Source organism: Caretta caretta, chromosome 6, assembly GCF_965140235.1.
Source record: "Caretta caretta isolate rCarCar2 chromosome 6, rCarCar1.hap1, whole genome shotgun sequence".
NCBI classification, from domain to species: Eukaryota; Metazoa; Chordata; order Testudines; family Cheloniidae; genus Caretta; species Caretta caretta.
The window spans coordinates 99,954,884-99,975,556 of record NC_134211.1 but is presented as its reverse complement, the minus strand read 5'-3'; the positions used below and the strand labels follow the sequence as shown (position 1 = coordinate 99,975,556).

Sequence of the window (20,673 nt, the reverse complement as noted above, 5' to 3'; positions counted from 1 at the left end):
ACAATTTAAATATGTTGCGTAATCTTGAGAGCATATGTTGATTTTTTTTAAACGTGTTACTATTGTTGATGCTAAAAGCCTTGTTTTATTTACTTCTAACGTATATGCTAAAATGTCTGAAGAATAGTGATATGTCATGCTGGGTGAAGACTAGAATCCGTAGGTACCCTCAGGTTACACTGAATTAGGATATTATAACCTAGAAAAAATGATAATTTTTCTCAACTCTGAGTTTAGAGTGATAATTACTTTGATATGCCAGACATCCTCTCCACAAAGAAAAATAAATACCTCATTGGGTCTTGATTTATATATTAAAATGCCAGTTGGACCAGCATATATTCCAAATCAGTTTAGTCTGACAGCAGATAATGTTAACAGAGAAAGTAGCATGAAGTTCCTAATACATTTTCTGTGGAATGGAAGCAGTGAAATTACTCTTGCCTTCTTGTATAAGTACACAGTTGTTTACCTCATGTATATATTGTTTTCTTTTCTGTTTCAGAGTAGATGTTGGAGAAATATATTCAACAATTCCTGAAACTGGATTAAAAAATCGGATCAAAACTTTATTTGAACACGCAATTCAGAGTGAAAACGGTGCCCATTGTCCGTTGTTGTGGAGAATGTATTTGAATTTTCTGGTGAGATTAGAATAGTGTTTGGGCTCAGTTTTATTATACTTACCATATTTGGAATTTCTGATTAACAGTGGGCACTATATGGTATGGGTGGGTTGAAAGATGCTTACATTTATCATCTTGAAGTTTGATGGACATATTAGTCATATCAGTTCCTACAGAAGGGACTATTTGAGGAAATGCTGTTCAGTCATTTAGTCCAGGGATTCTCAACCTTTTTCTTACTGAGGCTCCCCCCAACATGCTATAAAAACTCCACTGCCCACCTGTGTCACAATTGTTTTTCTGCATATAAAAGCTGGGGCCCGTAGCAAGCATGGCAATTGCCCGGGGCCCTGCAAAGCTCAGTTGCTCAGGCTTTTATATGCAGAAAAACAGTTGTTTTCTGCAGCTTCAGTGTTCTTCAATTTCAGCCCCAGGCAGTGGGAAAGTGGGGATCCGGGCGTCAGCTCCAGGCAGCAGGGCTCGGGACTCTGGCCCCTGTGGGGCAGTGGGGCTCACCAAACCCCCTGAAACCTGTTTGCAGCCCCCTAATTTGAGAACTGCTGATTTAAACTGTCTTGGTTTAGTGAAGAGTTGTAATGTCCTTGCAACATAGTTTTAGCAAGTAAGAGATACTAAGTATTATTATTGTTTGCTTATGACAGTGGCCACAATGTGGTAGGAATTTTTCAGACATTCAGGAATGGACTGTCCCTGTTATGGGGAGCTTGCAGTTTAAAGGTAGGTGGACAGAAGTTAAGGAAAGGGGAAGAACAAACAGGAAAATTATAGAAGTCAACTCAGTTGACAGCAGATAAGGATCTTTAAGGTCTTGAAGATTAAGCTGTAGCTGCTTTACTAGCTATATGCGATAATTATGGTTATGTCTCCAGTAGAGTTTGTTTTTGTTGGTAAAGTCAAAATGGAAATGTCTGCTGAGATGGCCATAGTGGGCTGGGCACTTCTTTATAAAAAGTTTAATCCCGTTTTTTATTTTGAAAGTGATCTGATCTCTGAACCCCTCTTGTATCACTTCCCTAAGTCAGGGTTTCTCAAACTGGGGTCCGTGGACCCCTGCGGGACCACAAGGGTATTCCAGGGGGTCCACAAGTCATGTCTGGGGCTGCCGGCCACACTGATCAATTCCTCCCCCTCCCTCCCAGTGCCTCCTGCACGCCGGAGAACAGCTGTTCAGTGGTGTGCAGGAGGCACTGGAAGGGAGGGGGAGGAGTGGGGCCGGGGCACGCTCATGGGAGGGGGCAGGAAGAGGTTGGGCAGGGGTGGGGCCTTTGGGGAGTCCGTGAAAAATTTAAAATCAAAATGGGGGTCCTCAGGTTGCTAAAGTTTGAGAACCGCTGCTCTAAATGTTCCATTCCCCAACTTTTTGGTTCAAGCTTTTCAGAAAAGGAAGATAAAGGGGGGCTTTTTTATTCTGAACTTAACCCATAGGTAAGCTGGACTGGTTTCCAGCTATGTATTTGTCAGTGTTCAGTGAGGCCCGGTCTGCCAGTATCACATCCCCAACGCTAAACAAAAATTGATTTCACATTTGGACCACGTGTGTCTGAATGATAAAAATGCTAACTATGATAAAATGTGATCTTTACATTTTCATTTGTGGAAGAGTTATTGGTGTCAGATGAGAATAAGACTCAATAATAATTCTTCACTTAACATCGATGGCACCAAAAAGCTTCTTGAGGGGTAAAACCAATTATTTAGTAATGTTCAGCTCTGCAGATATTACCACTTAAAAGTAAATGTTATGTCTGTCCATTGTCACCAGAAAGTCCTGTAGATCTTGTCAGATCATGTGATGTGTTTAGTTCATTCAGTCTTAAGTATTTTCAACAAGGTATTTCTCCATCTTTAACAGAATCAGTAATTCAGTTGGATTTTGAATCAGTATTCTCCTTCCCCTAAAATCCCATTTATTCTTTGAGAAAGAATTAGAGGCAGAATGATATTGCAAGTTGTTTGCTGAACAACAGGAGATGTAAATTTTAGTTCTCAGTTGTGACAAGTAAATGAAGTGTGTTGCTATCTAGCATTCATAAATCTCACCACACAGTATAAAAGGTTTAGTGATCCAAAAGAACCCAATCAGTATCTACAAATATTTCATCTATGTGAAACAGAACTCCTGCACTTCAGCACAAAACCTGTTGATCTTAATAGCATCGTTAATGTAGTGAGACCAAGTGAAAATGTTAAATCACTTACAGTTGAAGAATCTCCTGCTCCTTGAAGACCCCAAGGAACTTTTGTAAATTATTGGTGTAGGAAGGCATTGTTTAGATCTAGATTTGCCACAGATTTCCCTCTATGTAAAGTTATTTTCAAACCTGGCCAATTCAAAATATTCCCTTCACAAGAAATTATTAAAATCTTTACATATACATGATGACCGAATAAGGAGACTAGCCAACTAATGCACTCAAAGCTGTAGCCTTTTATTCTTCTGTTGTGTTCTGTACTTGCCCCATCAGATATCCAAGCTGGCATTTCTAGGAAGAGGATTTACCTTCCTTTAGCTAGATACCATCACAGGTTCTGATGAGCAGCCCCCTCTTGGCCACTCATCAGACTGCTGTGAGGGGATTCAGCTGCTAGATCCTGTTTGTTTTAAATCTGAACAGAGCCCAGGCATAGTGAACAGGGACAGTCTTACAGCTTCTGAGCATGCTCTCAGGGTGCAGATCTTCTGTCATCCCCACTGAGATCACACAGCCCACTGCCTCATCATTGGAACCGGTGCTTAACTCTCTATCTCCCCTTGTAGTTTGAACCTACCCTCTCCCAGAATGCCACACAGAAGTGTGAGCCTTCTGGTTTACTTCTTCAAGGGGCCCCGTGGTAGGTGTAACTGTTAAATACACAGGCGCTACACAGAATTCTAAAGCACTCCTTGCTAAAGCACAAGAAATACACAGAGTACAGATCATATAGAAAACAACAAACAACCTGAACATATGCTCACTTTAGTTCAGCCTTCCTTTGGGAGTTCTTGGGGACCCATCTGTGTTCAGATAGGCAGGGCTTGCCCTACCTCATCAGGTTCCTGCAGCAGCTTCTCATATCTTGTGCTGGTTACGATTGCATTTACAAAGATGTTCCAGTCATTCATTTACATAGATGTTCCAGTCTAAGTGTCTTAACCATTTAATAACTGAGGGAAGGGCATTGTGCAAGTCCATGAGGAAACCAGGCAGCTCTTGCTGACAGATGCAGCCTGCAAGTATATGATCTATATCTTCTTGGCCACAGCGCCAATGGGGGGAGTCATGAAAGCCCTACTTATGGTCACTAGAAGTATATCTTATCACTCTACATCTGAAGCAATTGAGCTTTGCTCACAGATGGTGTGGAAAGTCAAAACTAGGGAACTGGACTGTTGGATCTGTCATGAGATAGGCTATGTTGAAAGCTTGTTCTTGCCTCCTAGTATGCTGCCTGCAGGTGACATTGAGGTTCCTTAAAAGGAATTGTGCAAATTGGGTGCCTTGAGCTAAAATGGTAGATTGGTGGATTAGAGACCTCTGTAATTAGTGTTAGACCCAGATTCTGTAAGGTGACTTGTCAACTGATAGCAGAAGGCAATATAGGACAGGATCGGCAACCAGGCCAGGTTGGTTGGTCTCATGGTACCAGTTACTATATACATAATTTCATTCAGGTGCATGTCCACTAGTCCTATGTGAGAGGGGCTAAGCCACAATGGGGAGCAATATTCTGCTACAGAATAGCATGGGGAAAGCCTGGAACTTTTTAGTGACCTTGCATTGGTTCCCTAGTTTGAAATGGATAGCTGGCTGATCAGGACATTTCTTGTCTTTATTTGCAGTGGGGTCTTGATAAGGTATTCCTTGCATGTCCAGGTGTGGCCCAGTGTATCACCTAGATACACAGGCATTATGTTGTTGTTCAGTCTGAGTCCATTCAGGAAGATGTTGAGCTGTTTGTTGGCCTTATGTGTGGTTTAGATCAAACAGCCGGAAACGGTCTTTGACACTTAGAGTCTCCATTTTTTACAGTAGTGGGCCAACTTTCTCATATCTGCATTGAAGACTTTGTCTAGGTGACTGAAATCCTGGTCCTGCACTGCCAGACAGATGATGTCTGCATAGATAAAAGGCCTGGCTGTGGTGTAGGGAAGGTCATTTGTGAAGAGGATGAAAAGTATCTGTTTAGGCCTATTTGACACTTCTTAGCCTTAACAGTTAGTCCTGCCTCCCTTATGCGCTCAAGGACTTTTTGTAGATGTTCCAGGTGGTCTGCCCAGGAATCCAAAAATATGGCCACATTGTCAAGGTAGGTGACTGCATATTCTCCTAATCCCGCTAGGAGACCATCTACAAGTCTTTGGAAGGTGGTGGGTGCATTTCGCAGCCCGAAAGGGAGTACATTAAATTCATACAGCCCGAGATGTGTGGTGAAGGCTGACCTTTCCTTGGCAGATTCATCTAGCGGTACCTGCCAGTACCCCTTGGTTAAGTCCAAGGTAGAGATGAACTGGGCCTGTCCCAGTTTCTCTAATAGTTCATCTGTGTGTGGCATTGGATAGTTGTCTGGGCGAGTTACAGCAGTTAGCTTATGGTAGTCCACGCAAAAACGTATTTCCCCATCTGGTTTGGGAACTAGAACCACTGGAGATGCCCATGCACTTCCAGAGGGGCGGATTACACCCATCTGTAACATATCCTGGATCTCCTGTTCTATAGCAGTTCTAGCTTGAGGAGACACCCGGTAAGGTTGGACCCTAATTGGGTGAGCATTACCTGTGTCAATGGAGTGGTATGCCCGTTCAGTCAGTCCTGGGGTGGCTGAGAAGGTTGGCGTGTAGCTAGTGCACAGCTCCTTGATCTGCTGTCGCTGCATACGCCCAAGGGTCATGGAGAGGTTCACCTCTTCCACACCACCAGCACATTTCCCTTCATAGTAGACACCTTCGGGCCACTTAGCATCGTCTCCTCCCTGGGCTGTAAACTGACAAACCTTTAATTCTCTGGAATAAAAGGGCTTTAGAGAATTAATATGGTACACCTTAGGCTTTCGGTTGGAGGTGGGGAATGCTATGAGATAATTAACAGCTCCCAGGCGCTCCTGGACTGTGAATGGCCCTTCCCACGATGCTTCCATTTTATGGGCCTGGAGCGCCTTTAAGACCATGACCTGGTCCCCTACTTTGAAGGAATGCTCTCTGGCATGTTTATCATACCAGGCTTTTTGCTCTTTTTGAGCATCCTGTAAGTTTTCTTTAGCAAGGGCTAAAGAGGTTCGGAGGGTGTTTTGTAGGTTGGTTACAAAGTCCAGAATGTTAGTTCCTGGAGAAGGTGTAAATCCCTCCCATTGCTGCTTCATCAACTGCAGTGGCCCCTTAACCTCACGGCCATATACAAGTTCAAATGGGGAAAACCCTAAACTGGGGTGTGGTACAGCTCTGTAGGCAAAGAGCAACTGCTGCAACACTAGGTCCCAATCATTGGAGTGCTCATTTACGTATTTACGTATCATGGCCCCCAAAGTTCCATTAAACTTCTCCACCATGCCATTTGTCTGATGGTGGTAAGGAGTGGCAACCAAGTGATTTACCCCATGAGCTTCCCAAAGGTTTTCCATAGTTCCTGCCAGGAAATTAGTCCCTGCATCTGTGAGGATGTCAGAGGGCCAACCTACCCTGGCAAAAATGTCTGCTAGTGCCTGGCACACACTTTTAACCCTGGTGTTGCTTAGAGCTACTGATTCCGGCCATCGGGTGGCAAAATCCATGAAAGTCAGTATGTACTGCTTTCCTCTGGGTGTCTTTTTCGGAAAAGGACCCAGAATATCCACAGCTACTCGCTGAAATGGAACCTCAATGATGGGGAGTGGCTGGAGAGGGACTTTGACCTGGTCTTGGGGTTTCCCCACTCTTCGGCATACCTCACAAGACCGGACATAGGTAGAAACATTCTTGCCTATTCCCTCCCAGTGGAATGACCCCCCCCCAAACGGTCTTTGGTCCTGTTCACCCCAGCATGGCCACTAGGGTGATCGTGGGCTAAGCTCAAGAGTTTGGCCCGGTATTTAGTTGGAACTACCAACTGTCTCTGAGGATGCCAGTCTTCCTGGTGTCCACCAGAAAGAGTTTCCTTGTATAAAAGTCCTCTTTCTACAACAAACCTGGATCGATTAGAAGAGCTGAGAGGCGATGGGTTGCTCCATGCTGCCGTCCAAGCTCTCTGGAGGCTTTCATCTGCCTCCTGTTCGGTCTGGAACTGTTCCCTTGATGTTGGAGACATCGCTTCCAGAGGGACCAAGCATAGGTCCACAATCCCATGAGGAACTGATGTAGGGGATGGAGCTGTTTCCGTTGACTGTGAACCGCTCTCCGTGGGTGCACTATGTTGGGATTCAGGCTCCGGCTGAGCCTCTTGTGTAGGGTTATTGGCTGCTGCCAGTTCAGGTTTGGTGGGGCCCTCTGGTGTTGAGGTTGCAAGTACTGGATTCAGTGCTGGCAATGGGTCTGGTGTTGGTTGTTCGGCTGGTTCCGGTTCTGGGATTGGTTCCGTCTGGGTCTCTGGGACTGGATCCACTACTGCTGTTGCAGACATTGGCCTGGGGTCCGGGTCCATCACCTCTGACCGGGTCCTGATAGAAGTTTCCGGAACAGAGCTAGGCCTCATGGCTTGTTTAGCCTGGCTGTGGGTGACCGTTCCCACCCTCTTGGCCTGCTTCACATGATTGGCCAAGTCTTCCCCCAACAGCATGGGGGATGGGATAATCATCATAGACTGCAAAAGTCCACGTTCCTGACCAGCCCTTGTACTGGACCGGCAACTTGACTGTAGGCAAATTGAAAGAGTTGGACTTGAAGGGTTGAATCGTCACTTGGATCTCTGGGTTGATTAAATTGGGGTCCACTAAGGAAGCATGGATAGCTGACACTTGTGCTCCAGTGTCCCTCCACGCGGTGACCTTCTTCCCTCCCACACTCACAGTTTCCCTCCGCTCCAAGGGTATCTGGGAGGTATCTGGGCCTGCGGACCTCTGGTGTGATTCCGGTGCAATGAACTGTAATCTGTTGGGGTTCTTGGGGCAGTTGGCCTTTACATGCCCCAGCTCGTTACATTTAAAATATCGTCCAGCTGACGGGTCACTGGGGCGAGGTGGGTTGCTGGAGAATGGCGTGGTGGGACGATAAGGGGTCTGGAGGGTTCTTTGGGAGGTAGGTGGGGCCTTGGGCGGCCCCCGGTAATAGGGTGTGGTCTGGGGTGGTCCCTTCTGGTCTCCGCTCCAACTGCGACCAGTTTTCTTCTTCTCTGCCACCTCCACCCATCTGGCTCCAATCTCTCCTGCCTCGATTACAGTTTTGGGCTTCCCATCTAGGATGTATCTTTCCTCAGGAATCCCCTCTAAGAATTGTTCCATTTGCATTAGGAAGGGCAAATTTACTGGAGATTCCACACTTGCTCCTGATATCCAGGCATCCCAATGTTTCACAATGTGGTAGGCATGTCGGGTAAATGACACGTCTGGTTTCCACCTTAGGGCTCTGAACCTCCGACGAGATTGCTTGGGTGTTATCCCCATTCTGACTCTCGCCATGGATCTAAACAGTTCATACTTGTTCATGTGTTCTTTAGGCATTTCAGTTGCCACCTCAGCTAAGGGTCCACTGAGCTGCGGCCTCAGCTCTACCATGTATTGGTCAGTAGAGATGTTGTACCCAAGGCAGGCCCTTTCAAAATTTTCTAGGAAGGCCTCAGTATCATCGCCTGTCTTGTAGGTGGGGAACTTTCTGGGATGGGAAGTGGTACTTGGAGAAGGATTGCTAGGGTTTGTTGGGATATTCTGCTGAGCCTTTATCTTCTCTATCTCCTCCACATACTTCCTCTCTTTTTCCTTCTCCTCCAGTTCTTTGTCCCTTGCTTCCATAGCTCTCCTGTGAGCAGCCGCTTGGTGTTGTTCTGCCTCTTTCGCTGCCTCTCTCGCTGCCTCCCTTTCTTGTTCCTTCTCCTCCTTCTTCAGCCGCATGAGTTCTATCTGTCTTTCATGTTCCCTTTGAAACAGATATGGGGACCTGCATGAAAAACCTCCTAAGCTTATCTTTACCAGCTTAGGTTAAAACTTCCCCAAGGTACAAAATATTCCACCCTTTGTCCTTGGATTGGCCGCTACCACCACCAAACAAATATTGGTTACTGGGGAAGAGCTGTTTGGAAACGTCTTTCCCCCCAAAATACTTCCCAAAACCTTGCACCCCACTTCCTGGACAAGGTTTGGTAAAAAGCCTCACCAATTTGCCTAGGTGACTACAGACCCAGACCCTTGGATCTTAAGAACAATGAACTATCCTCCCAACACTTGCACCCCCCCCCCCTTTCCTGGGAAATGTTGGATAAAAAACCTCACCAATTTGCATAGGTGACCACAGACCCAAACCCTTGGATCTGAGAACAATGAAAAAGCATTCAGTTTTCTTACAAGAAGACTTTTAATAAAAATAGAAGTAAATAGAAATAAAGAAATCCCCCCTGTAAAATCAGGATGGTAGATACCTTACAGGGTAATTAGATTCAAAACACAGAGAATCCCTCTAGGCAAAGCCTTAAGTTACAAAAAAGATACACAGACAGAAATAGTTATTCTATTCAGCACAATTCTTTTCTCAGCCATTTAAAGAAATCATAATCTAACACGTACCTAGCTAGATTACTTACTAAAAGTTCTAAGACTCCATTCCTGGTCTATCCCCGGCAGAAACAGCATGTAGACAGACGGAGACCCTTTGTTTCTCTCCCTCCTCCCAGCTTTTGAAAGTATCTTGTCTCCTCATTGGTCATTTTGGTCAGGTGTCAGCGAGGTTACCTTTAGCTTCTTAACCCTTTCCAGGTGAGAGGAGCTTTCCCCTGGCCAGGAGGGATTTCAAAGGGGTTTACCTTTGAAGGGGTTTACCTTCCCTTTATATTTATGACATGCCCCCCAAATCTCAGCTAGGGTGAAAACTGGCAGGGATTTCTTCCGGGAGCTCTAGGAAAAACAGAGTTAATAAGACACATGCATCTCTAAATATACTACCAAGTACATAAAGACTAACAATATTTTCTACATCTCAAGGACGATTTTAACCAGTTGATTCTGGGAAACTTTCACAGGAGAGTGCATCAGCCACTTTGTTAGAAGCTCCTGAGATGTGTTGGATGTCGAAATCAAAATCTTGGAGAGCTAAACTCCACCGAAGAAGTTTTTTGTTATTTTCTTTGACGGTGTGAAGCCACTTCAGTGCAGCATGGTCAGTTTGCAGGTGGAAACGCCGTCCCCAAACATATGGGTGTAGCTTTTCCAGAGCGTAGACAATGGCGTAACATTCTTTTTCAGTGACTGACCAGTTGCTTTCCCTCTCAGACAGTTTTTTGCTGAGAAACACTACAGGGTGGAATTCTTGATCAGGTCCTTTCTGCATTAAAACTGCTCCCACACCACGCTCGGACGCATCTGTGGTTACTAGGAACGGTTTGTCAAAGTCTGGGGCCCTTAGTACAGGGTCAGACATGAGTGTCGCTTTAAGCTTGTTAAAGACCTTCTGACACTTTTCGGTCCACTGAATGGCATTTGGCTGTTTCTGTTTGGTTAGGTCTGTCAGTGGGGTGGCGATTTGGCTGTATTGCGATATAAATCGTCTGTAATAACCGGCCAAGCCTAAGAAGGATTGAACCTGTTTCTTTGACTTTGGGACAGGCCACTTTTGGATAGCATCCACTTTGGCCTGTAGGGGGCTGATAGTTCCTTGACCCACCTGGTGTCCAAGGTAAGTCACTCTGTTTAGGCCTATTTGACACTTCTTAGCCTTAACAGTTAGTCCTGCCTCCCTTATGCGCTCAAGGACTTTTTGTAGATGTTCCAGGTGGTCTGCCCAGGAATCCGAAAATATGGCCACATCGTCAAGGTAGGCGACTGCATATTCTCCTAATCCCGCTAGGAGACCATCTACAAGTCTTTGGAAGGTGGTGGGTGCATTTCGCAGCCCGAAAGGGAGTACATTAAATTCATACAACCCGAGATGTGTGGTGAAGGCTGACCTTTCCTTGGCAGATTCATCTAGCAGTACCTGCCAGTACCCATGGTTAAGTCCAAGGTAGAGATGAACTGGGCCCGTCCCAGTTTCTCTAATAGTTCATCTGTGCGTGGCATTGGATAGTTATCCGATGAAGTGAGCTGTAGCTCACGAAAGCTTATGCTCAAATAAATTGGTTAGTCTCTAAGGTGCCACAAGTACTCCTTTTCTTTTTGCGAATACAGACTAACATGGCTGTTACTCTGAAACCAGTGCTAGAACTGATTCCTGAGGTATACCATTGTTTTGGGACCTCCAGGAGCTGTTTTTTTGTCCATGTGAAACTTGGAACTGGTGGCCTCTCAGCAGCAGTTCCACACCTGTGACAGCCCATCATGGTATGACCAATGACACTTTGCACCTTAAGCCTGTATGCCAGATCGTGTTATATGCAGCAGCAAAGTCTAGGACCTGTCCTCTACCTGGTCTGGAAGCCATTCGTGATGTAGGCAGTGAGTGCCAGCACTTAACCACAGATACTGTGGTTTGGTGTGAAACCTGTTTCATCTACGCTCAGGACAAGGGGTGGGAGCAATTCTCTGAAGGATAAGCCTTTCAAGTAATTTGTACACACATCGTAACAAAGAGATGGGGTTGTGGTAATATGCTGCAACTCGATTGTCTTTCTCAGGTTTTGGCAAGACTATTTATTATCTTTTGTCCTGTGCCAGATCTTAGGCTTTTTATTCTTCTAGATGACTCTTACATCGAATGCTACATGACTCTGGATAGCAAAATGGCTACTCAGTGTTTGCTAGTTTTTCCCAGGCTCTTCAGGAATTCAGCTGAGCTATTACCAAGCCCTTAGCATCATCTGTTTTCAGTGTTTTGATCGCCCTTTCTGTTTCATCTGTGGCAAAAGGCTGAAGTCTTCACTTTTAGATATGCACTGTTTCTAGTGCCGTCATTATTTCTTCATCTCTCCTTCAAACTTTTTGTCCTTATCTGCCTTTGCAACATTTATCAGGTGGGTAGCAATGCTGTTTGGATAGACTGGGTGTTGGCACTATGCTGGAGGCTGCTGAGCAGCACCAAGTTTTCTGATTAATGCCCTGGCTTTGTGGCTGGATCTTGAGGTGTTTAGTTCCATATTAACCTGCTCTCATCTTGCTCTTCTAGAAATATTCAAGCTGTCTCAAGGTGTGTGGTGATGTCTGGATCATGACTTTCTTCATACTGATTAAGGAATTCTGCATGCTCCTTATCTAGATAGAGAATGTAGACATTATAACAACCTGTTGGAATTGATGTGGTGAAAGCTTTATACATGGCTCTTGTAAATACCATATAAGATTCTTCAGTAAAGATGATGTATGATAAAACTGGGCCAGTTTGCTCTCCATAGTTCCAGCAAGGTTTTTTTGTTGACACTTTCACCAAGTATCCATACCTATTGTAAGTGACTAAAGATCTCAAATCATTCAACTCCTGTCCTTTAATCACTGTCTAGTCTCTGTCAGGTGACCTTAAACCCTTATTAGGTGACTTTGTTGCCAGGTGCCCTCCTCTGACAAACCACTTCTGGGTGGGAGCCTATCTGTTTTCAATTATATTTATATTTGCATAGAGGACCATCCCGAGTTAATGAACCTTTGTCAACCCTGTATCGCTCCCCTGTGGGATTTTTGTCCATTATGGAGGCAAAAGTACAGCAGAGGAGACAGCTACCCCCAGATATTCAAAATGGAGTTTGCAGTCTGCTAAAGATAGACTGTTCATAATCTCACACAGAATTTATAAATTGTATAGCTAGACCTGCCAAATTTATCACAGATGCAAAGTTAATTTTTGCAAACAAAAGGGTCTACATTTTCAAGAAGACCGCAACCCTTTCTCCTGCTGTATGTGTGAAACTATGTGCACTATCATTCCCGCACACATTTTTTGTGGACTGTCGCTTTTGTAGGCACGTGATAGAATTATCTAACCCCTTTATAAAATGCAAATATTGTTGTGCATTTAAATATTATTACTTGCTTACAAATAGAAGTATACTAACGTTGTATGGACAAATGGAGGGTACTTCTTAGCAAATTTGGAATTGAGGAAAATCTGGAAATGGAACAATTAGATATTCTAGTTTTTTAAGGAGAGAGAAAAGTTAGGATGACACAGTATTTAGAGATTAGCAGGAAAAGATAGTATAGCTCAGTTGCTAATGTACTTGCCTTGGAGCCCCATGCTTCCATGCCATGAGTTGTGTTCTTGCTTAATGCTAACCTTTGACTGCAGTATTAGAGAAGTGCTGTCTTGCAAGTGAAAAGTCAAACAGGTTCTTAGTCATTCTTTGATGTTTCTGTTTCACTCCGCCACTTGTGAGTTATGAAGGGCCAACTCCTACCTCATAAAGGCATTGCTCATATCATAGTCCATTAATATAATATACCATATTACATGTATGCCTATTATACAGTCTGTTCATAAAGGACTCCTCACCAGGGAACCTCTGTCTGAACTTTTGCATGGTTGTTTCTCTGCTTCTAAGAAGACATAAAATATCACTTCAGCAGCCCCATTTTATTTGAAATATGGATTTTTTTCCCCTCACAGTTTTCTCTAGGAGATAAAGAAAGGAGCAAAGGACTGTTTTATAAAGCCCTTCAGAACTGTCCCTGGGCAAAGGTAAGTGTTTTGTTTTGTTTTTAAATTTAAATTGATCATCAAGAAATGAAGATTTTTATAGAAATAAATTTGAAAAGTTTAGGATGTAATTAGCCATGCTACATATGTGGGAAAAGAATGAAAGCTGGGGGAACTCTTACTGTCAAAAGATACCAAAGATTGACTACAAATGAGAGGTCAATTTGCAGGGTAAACAATAAATAAATAAAGTGGCCAGTGCAGTTTTCAGTTTCATAAGTTGAGGAATTGTATTGTATAAAGCATGGAGACGATCCCCCTCCCTGTGACCCCGGAGAGATGGTGTTCTGAGTACCGTGTTTAATTCTGAGTATGTCAGTAGCAGAAATATGTAGAAGACAAATTAGAAGGAATTCAGAGAATTGCAGAAAATAAATAAATAAATTGGCGAGCACCTATGACTCCCATTGAAATTAAAAGGAGCTTCAAGAGATTCAGCACATTTCAGACTCTACATTTGGATGCTGAATAAGAGACCTAGTCATTTATAGTCCATACCCCTATCTTTATTCTTTCTTATACGTATGCTGAAATGCTGGTTGCATCTGCTAGTTGTATGTACTCCTTTCTGTCTAGTCCCTCTTTCTTGAACAGAAAAATGTCTGAGTAAATGTTCTTTTTTTTAAATTGTATTCATAGGTGCTGTATATGGATGCAATAGAGTATTTTCCAGATCAACTGCAAGAGACCCTAGATCTAATGACTGAAAAAGAATTGAGAGTAAGGGTACCTATAGAAGAACTGGAATTGCTACTGGAAGATTAAAAGAAGATGGTGCAAGAACAAACAAGAAAAAGAAAAAACAAACAAAAAAGGGAATTTTGATGTCCAAAAGACCAACTATAATGGTCTTCAACCATTATCTCTGACTGGGACTTCAACGGACTATGCACATACTTTTCTTACTAAGAATAATTTGTTAAAAACTTTGCTATTACTGTGCCACACCACTAGCTGTAAATACCCTAGAATTTGTTCCACATCTTGTAGTGGGCTGCTTTACACATGTAAATACATCTGTTTTTCTGGAAAGTGCAGCGAAATCCACAAAATGATACTTACCGTTAATTAATTTGCTGTTGGACCCCATCTACAACTCGTATGCTACAGTTTAATACAGCCATTCCCTTGAATTCAGTGGAATGTCAAGACATGCCTACTACAATTTGCTAGGCAGCACAGGAAGTAAACATCTGCCAAATGTACCCTTTACAATCTGCTGCTGTCAACAGGCTAAATATGTCCTGCTTGGTGTGGATGTATATATAAATATCCACGTATGTTCCAGTATCTTGCTTTCTGTACAAAACAAGAAGATAAGTAAAACTCTTGAAAAAATATCCAAGCAACAATTAGCTCAATTGATAAACTGTTAACTTGTCAAACAAGTTTTGGCTTTTATCAGCTTTGTCTTTGCATGTGTACATGATATGACAATTCTAATGTAAATATTTATGAAAAACATACTTAAATATTTTAATTTCATTGGAACTTGGATTTTTTATTTTTTAAATGTTAATTTTGGTGAGGAAAATGTATACATCTTTATTTTTAATACCTAGATTTTTTCTAGCAGTAAGTTTTTGTTTTGTTTTAAATACGCAAGCTATTATAATTAACTTCCCTGTACTCCCAACATACATTGGGTAATTGTCATGAGAGAAAGAAACGGTAATTCTGTTTTGAGGTGCCGCTTGCTAAGGTGACTGCTCAGGATATTAGACTGTTTATAGCAACTCTGTACTTTACAGGCTAGTCGACACTGATATAAGATGGAATATGGCAACTGTTTAACAGTGTATAGCATATTTTTTCCACTTCCCATTATAAACAAATGTGTAATGTTACTATGTTCAGACGAAAATAAATAGGGAATTTACTTATATAGAAAGTGCTAAAATATGAACAAGACACTGGATTTCGCACCCTTGTTGTTGAGACTGCAAATGATGAGGATCTGAGTTTTCATCTGTGAAAGAAACTACCTCCAACAGCAGAGCCCTTTAATATCATATGGGGTATTGGTTTTGTATCGACTGTGAAGGAAGAGTGCGAGCTACTCAATCACTTATACTTATCTCTGCCGCAATGAGATACACCATGGAGGGCTCCTGTCCAGCCCAACCCTGGTCAGCTGATGAGATCTGTTAGCATTGCAGCACAGACTAAGTCCATTTTAGTTTGCATTGTAATTCATTTATCCATGTTGTGAACGTATTTTGAATAGAGATGGGGATGTGCAAATGTTTGACCATGTTCTTAAATTTTATAATACTTCTGTAGCAACTTTTACTGAAGATCTTAAATTGCTTTACTTAGTAAATTTAGCCTCATATTATCACTCTGATTAAGTGCAAGTATGGCCACATTTTTGTTTCAAAATTAATGGATTCAGTGCTATTTTTCTTTTTAAAAAATCCATTACTTCTAAAACCCCAGTTTCATGTGAGTCTGAGAGATGGCAGGAACACTCAAATTAGAGCTAGCAGCTTGTTACTGGGTGGTGGGTGAAGAAAGAGAGGTCAGACTCTAACTTTTCTGTTTCTTTGGTGGATCAAAAATTGAGTCACTCATTCTCTGTTCCCCTTTGAGATGTGGCCAATGGTAGGGGTGTGGAAGAGGATCTGGCATGCCTAGAGTCTGCCCACCCTTGGAGGTCTGTTTCTGCTTTGCTACATTGCTTTGCTTTTTCTCCCATGGGATGGGGAAGTTCCTGGAGCTCCTGCTCTATATTATTCTCCGCCTCTCTCCCTACATTCATCCTCTTGCTCACACTTGTCCATTTTCTCGCCTTCTAGCTCACTTTACCCTGCTCCTCCTCTCCCAGCACTAGAGCTAGAACGTTTGTGATTTCATGGGTCTCATTTCTCATGCATAAGAGCAAGTCATTGACTCCACTCCACCCTCTGAGAAGTGTAAGTGTAAGCAGGTTGGGGGTGGTGGGTGCAAGCCCATTTCCCCAGACCCTTTTCTCCGCACCTGAAGACTAAGAGCAGCAACAATGGCTGGCTGGCCCCCAGTTCCATGAACTTACTGTACAGTGCTGTATGCAGATGTAATTGCCATTCCTTATTCTTACATGATATTTCTCCTGCTTATGTATCTGTGTTAGCCCTCTTAACCACAGCTTTAACCTGGTAGCTTATGTTCAGTTGGTTGTGCACCATGACCCTAAATCTATTTGAGTCACTGCTTTCCAAGATACAGTTCCTCATTGTGTAAGTGTGACCTACATTCTGTGTTCTTGGCAGTTTGGCTGTATTAAAACACATGTTCAAGTGAGCCCAGCTTATTTTGTGATCCAGATTGCTTTATAAAACTCACCTGGCCTTCATTACCATTTCACCAATTTTAGTGTCTTCTTTAACAGAAATGGTTTTATATTTTCTTTGCGATTACTGATAAAGATATTGGATGGCATTGGGCCAACAACAGATTCCTGCAGGATCCCATGTGAAATAGCCTCTTGGATGATGGTTTTCCATTTACAATTTACTTTTTGAGATTTGTCAGTTTGTAATCCATTTCATGGATTACGTTCCATTGGTATTCTTTATATTGTTAATTTTTCAATCAGAATGTTGTCCAGTTCTAAGTCAAATACCTTACAGAAGTCTTAAGCATGCCATATTCTGAATTACTTTTTATTATTCAGGCTTGTAATTTCATCAAGAAAAATTAGCTTTGTGTCACGAGTTATTTTTCCATAAAACCATGCTGTCATCAACTACACTACCATCCTTTAATTTGTTACTGATTGCACCCCGTATCAGTCTTTCCATGATTTTGCCTGGGCTGAATGTCAGGCTAGCCGGAGGAGAAAAGACATGGGTCACAGAAATATTACATTACATGTCTACTCAGTTTCTAGAAATGTCCTTTTTCCACATTCCTAACCCTTTAGGTAAGGGGTTAGAGCATCTCTGAGACACCCAACAAGTTCTGCAGCAAAAGCAGGAGAATTGGACTGTATATTCCTGACATTTCTAAGGTTGTGGGTTTTTTAAAGCATATTTTTTATTTTTAAATCTTTTAGGTCATCTTTATCCATCATAAAGCAACAAGAGAGCACACAAGCCCAATGTTTAAGAATTCCTTTGCAGGGCCTCTGTAAGACAAGTCACTCCTCAGGCATATAAAAAGAAAGTTTGGCATCACCCTTGTATCGGCCCCTGCTCCTTCGCCATGCAGAACCCATTGTTTTCATACCCATTGTCTTGATCTGTATCAGTGAGCCAGGCTCTGCTCCTCCCCTTTAGTACTGGAGAGTGCCCTAGGCTTGCTGAAGAATTGGAGTAGCAGCAATGGAGCATTAAGCCAGATTCCTCATCTTCCCTCAGCCCGTCAGCACACATGCAGCAGTGGTAATAGTAGGCCTGACAGGAGGGAGACTCTAGCTGGCAAAAGTAGGAGCAGGGTGAGGAAACCTTTGTCCCACCTCCCTGCCTGAAGAATGGGAGCAGCAGCAATGGCAAGCAGCCTGGACCCTTCATGCAGGTACTGACCCCAGCCCTATGTGGGAGGAACTTGGGGTGGGGAGGGATGGCTGGGCAGTCTCCTTTTTCTGTAGCCTCACAGCTGCACCTGGTTCCTCTTTGATTTCTCACTTTTCTGGAGCAGAAGTGCCTGGTGCAGCAGACTAGATTCTTGTGCATTTTAACCATGCTCCCATACTGCTCACTGAGCCAGGTTCCTAGGGCATGTACCTACAGAGCCTAGTGCTTATTCAGCAGTTCACAGTATCGGGAGGCTTGAAGTACCTGATGCTAAGAGAATCGAGGGTGTGTGTGTGGGGGGGAACCATCATCATACAGCACTTTCTCTACTACAAAGAGCTCCTCTACAATCCTGAAACTCCAGTAAAAGAAGGAGGCTTGGAGGGGGACAGGGGGAAGGAGAGTCTAGAAATTTAGCAGGGGGGTTGCCCTGGTCTTGCTAACCTGCCCAAATTATGAGCTATTGAAAATCAGGAGCCTGGATAGATAACTGCAAGAAGCTCAAGAGATGTAGGGAGCAGGAGGAAGTTTGAGGAGGACTGCTTAGGGGAAAAGGGGACAGGGAGAATGTGAGGGGTAAAAGACTGAGGGGAAGTGATATCTGATTCTGGGACCAGTCATTTAGTTAATTCAGTAAGATTCAGTGCAGTAGTCCAGTTTAAAATCCACCCTTCTCTATTGGGTATAAGAGCCTGAAGATACAGGATCAGATTCTCAGATGGTGTGAATTGGTGTAGTTCCATTAGCAACACTGATTTACACCAGCTGAGAATCCAGCCTACTGTGTGAAATTGATCCTGAGCCAAATTTCCACCTTCCTTCCATGGAATTGGATATACTGCCAAGTTAAATTTAGTCCCACAACACGACTGTACTTTCCTCTTCAAATAGGCCTTTTCATTGAGAAAAGTGCTTATGAGCTAGAGCATGCAGTGCTTTCTTTTCAGTACCATCAATGTCCCACATTGCTTTGGGTTTAAAATATGTAGCTCCACATCTGTGTGATGAACTGTACCTGGAAGACATAATGGCAAACTGCAGCTTTAATGAACTGGAACTGACTGCTGGAGATTAAGCTGCTAGCCATGTAGTGGGTAAATGGGAAAAACCTTTTTAGAACTACTATGTCACTGTTTCTATTGCACAGGGCCAAGGGAAAAAGATGTTTCCACGGTGTTTTCTTCTGCGTAGTCATTTTGGAAGTCATCTGCCATGTATCTCCTGTCCCAGTAAGTGAAAAGGTACTTGGACCAGTGGTTCTGAGTAACAGTGAATGATGGTTTTTCTCTCATTACTAAGAAGGGAATCTAGCAGAACTTTCCTGGATGAAGTTTGGTTTGCCATCTGTGATTCTGGATTGTGTGCATTTCATATCAAGATCTCATCAATACTGATTGTTTGCCTGGAAAGTCTTTTTTCTTCTTCTTTCCAGGATATCTGTGTTTCTAAATCTTTGCCTGAGACCAGATGAACCCAAACCAGTTATATTCTTTAGAGTGGGAATTCAGAGGCTGAGCACTGAACTTCCAGCTAACAAGATCTGGGAGGCAAGATATTCTAACAGCTAGTCACTGGACTGGGAATCAGGAGCCCACGGTTCAATTATTAGCTCTGCCGCTGGTTTTCTGTGACCTTGGGTAAGTCACTTCCCCTGACTGAGCCTCACAGGGATAATGATCCTGACCTCCTTTGTAAAGCACTTTGAGATCTATGGTGGTGTTTGTTTGCTGCCTTGAATTTTAATCATATTCAATAGTGCCTGGCCTGTAAATACAAAGATATCAGTCTCCAAGGCTGTCAGTATGACTGAGATTCTCCAGTTATATATTTGGGGTAGTTAATTAGGAAATGGCAGGGGCCAAGAAAGCAGAAGATAGCGTTTAATGAAAGCAAACCTCTCTTTTAGATGATGAGTGCCCAGATCTGGAGAGAGGCTGGGGATAAGTATTAATACTTGGTGGAATGGGCCCCTGGGTGAGGGCCTTACGTGCTAATTGCACTTCCTCCTCTCTCCACTGAGGAATATCAGAGCTAATTTTGATTCCATTAGGAGTCTAGTTACATGCTGCTGAGCTCACTTTGGGCTAATGGTGCACCAGCACTGAGGCTCCCCTGCTACAAGCTGAAATCGGGGGGAGGGATAGCTCAGTGGTTTGAGCATTGGCCTGCTAAACCCAGGGTTGTGAGTTCAATCCTTGAGGGGGCCGTTTAGGGATCTGGAGCAAAAATTTGGGATTGGTCCTGCTTCAAGCAGGGGGTTGGACTAGATGACCTCCTGAGGTCCCTTCCAACCCTAACCTTCTATGAATCTAAGATGCATTGCCTGCCCATGGAAACTGACTATGATTATGTGTGTGAAGATGCCTCCTGCCAGTACAATGAGTATGTGACCTGTCACTTGAACAGATGTGGGACATGTGAAGCTGTCTTTCTGGGTTATGACAGCCTCACTGTAAACTGCAACCAGTGTAAGTCATTTTGGGGGAGGAGAGAGTTCCTGTCACTTACATATACATTGTACATTGCAGTGTTGTAAGTCGTTTTGGTCCCAGAATACGAGAAAGATAAGATGGGTGAGATAATATCTTTTATGGGACCAACTTCTGTTGGTGAAAAAGACAAGCTTTTGAGCTACACAGAGCTCTTCTTCTGTGTAGCTCAAAAGCTTGCCTCTTTCACCAACAGAAACTGGTCCAATAGAAGAGATTTACCTCACACACCTTGTGTCTCATATATACTGTGCAGTTAACTAGTCTGTGATCTCAGTGTGGTAATACAAATACATATGAGACCTGCTAAACTAGTGACCTGGTTGTTT

At 43.3% G+C, this 20,673-nt stretch overlaps 1 protein-coding gene across 3 annotated transcripts in view; it reads left to right on the top strand.

The window, feature by feature from the left end:
* Positions 1–16,693, top strand: part of NRDE2 (NRDE-2, necessary for RNA interference, domain containing) — an 80,761-nt gene extending 64,068 nt beyond the window's left edge. For 2 of the 3 annotated variants that reach the window (XM_048855801.2, XM_048855800.2), the window contains exons 12-14: positions 506–644; positions 13,270–13,341; positions 13,999–16,693. In XM_048855801.2, the coding sequence (XP_048711758.2) occupies positions 506–644; positions 13,270–13,341; positions 13,999–14,124 (337 nt within the window). In that variant the 3' untranslated portion in view covers positions 14,125–16,693. Of the gene's footprint in view, positions 1–505; positions 645–13,269; positions 13,342–13,998 lie in introns of those variants that run through there. The other variant, XR_007357399.2, reaches the window with a different exon arrangement.
* Positions 16,694–20,673: the final 3,980 nt, after the last annotated feature.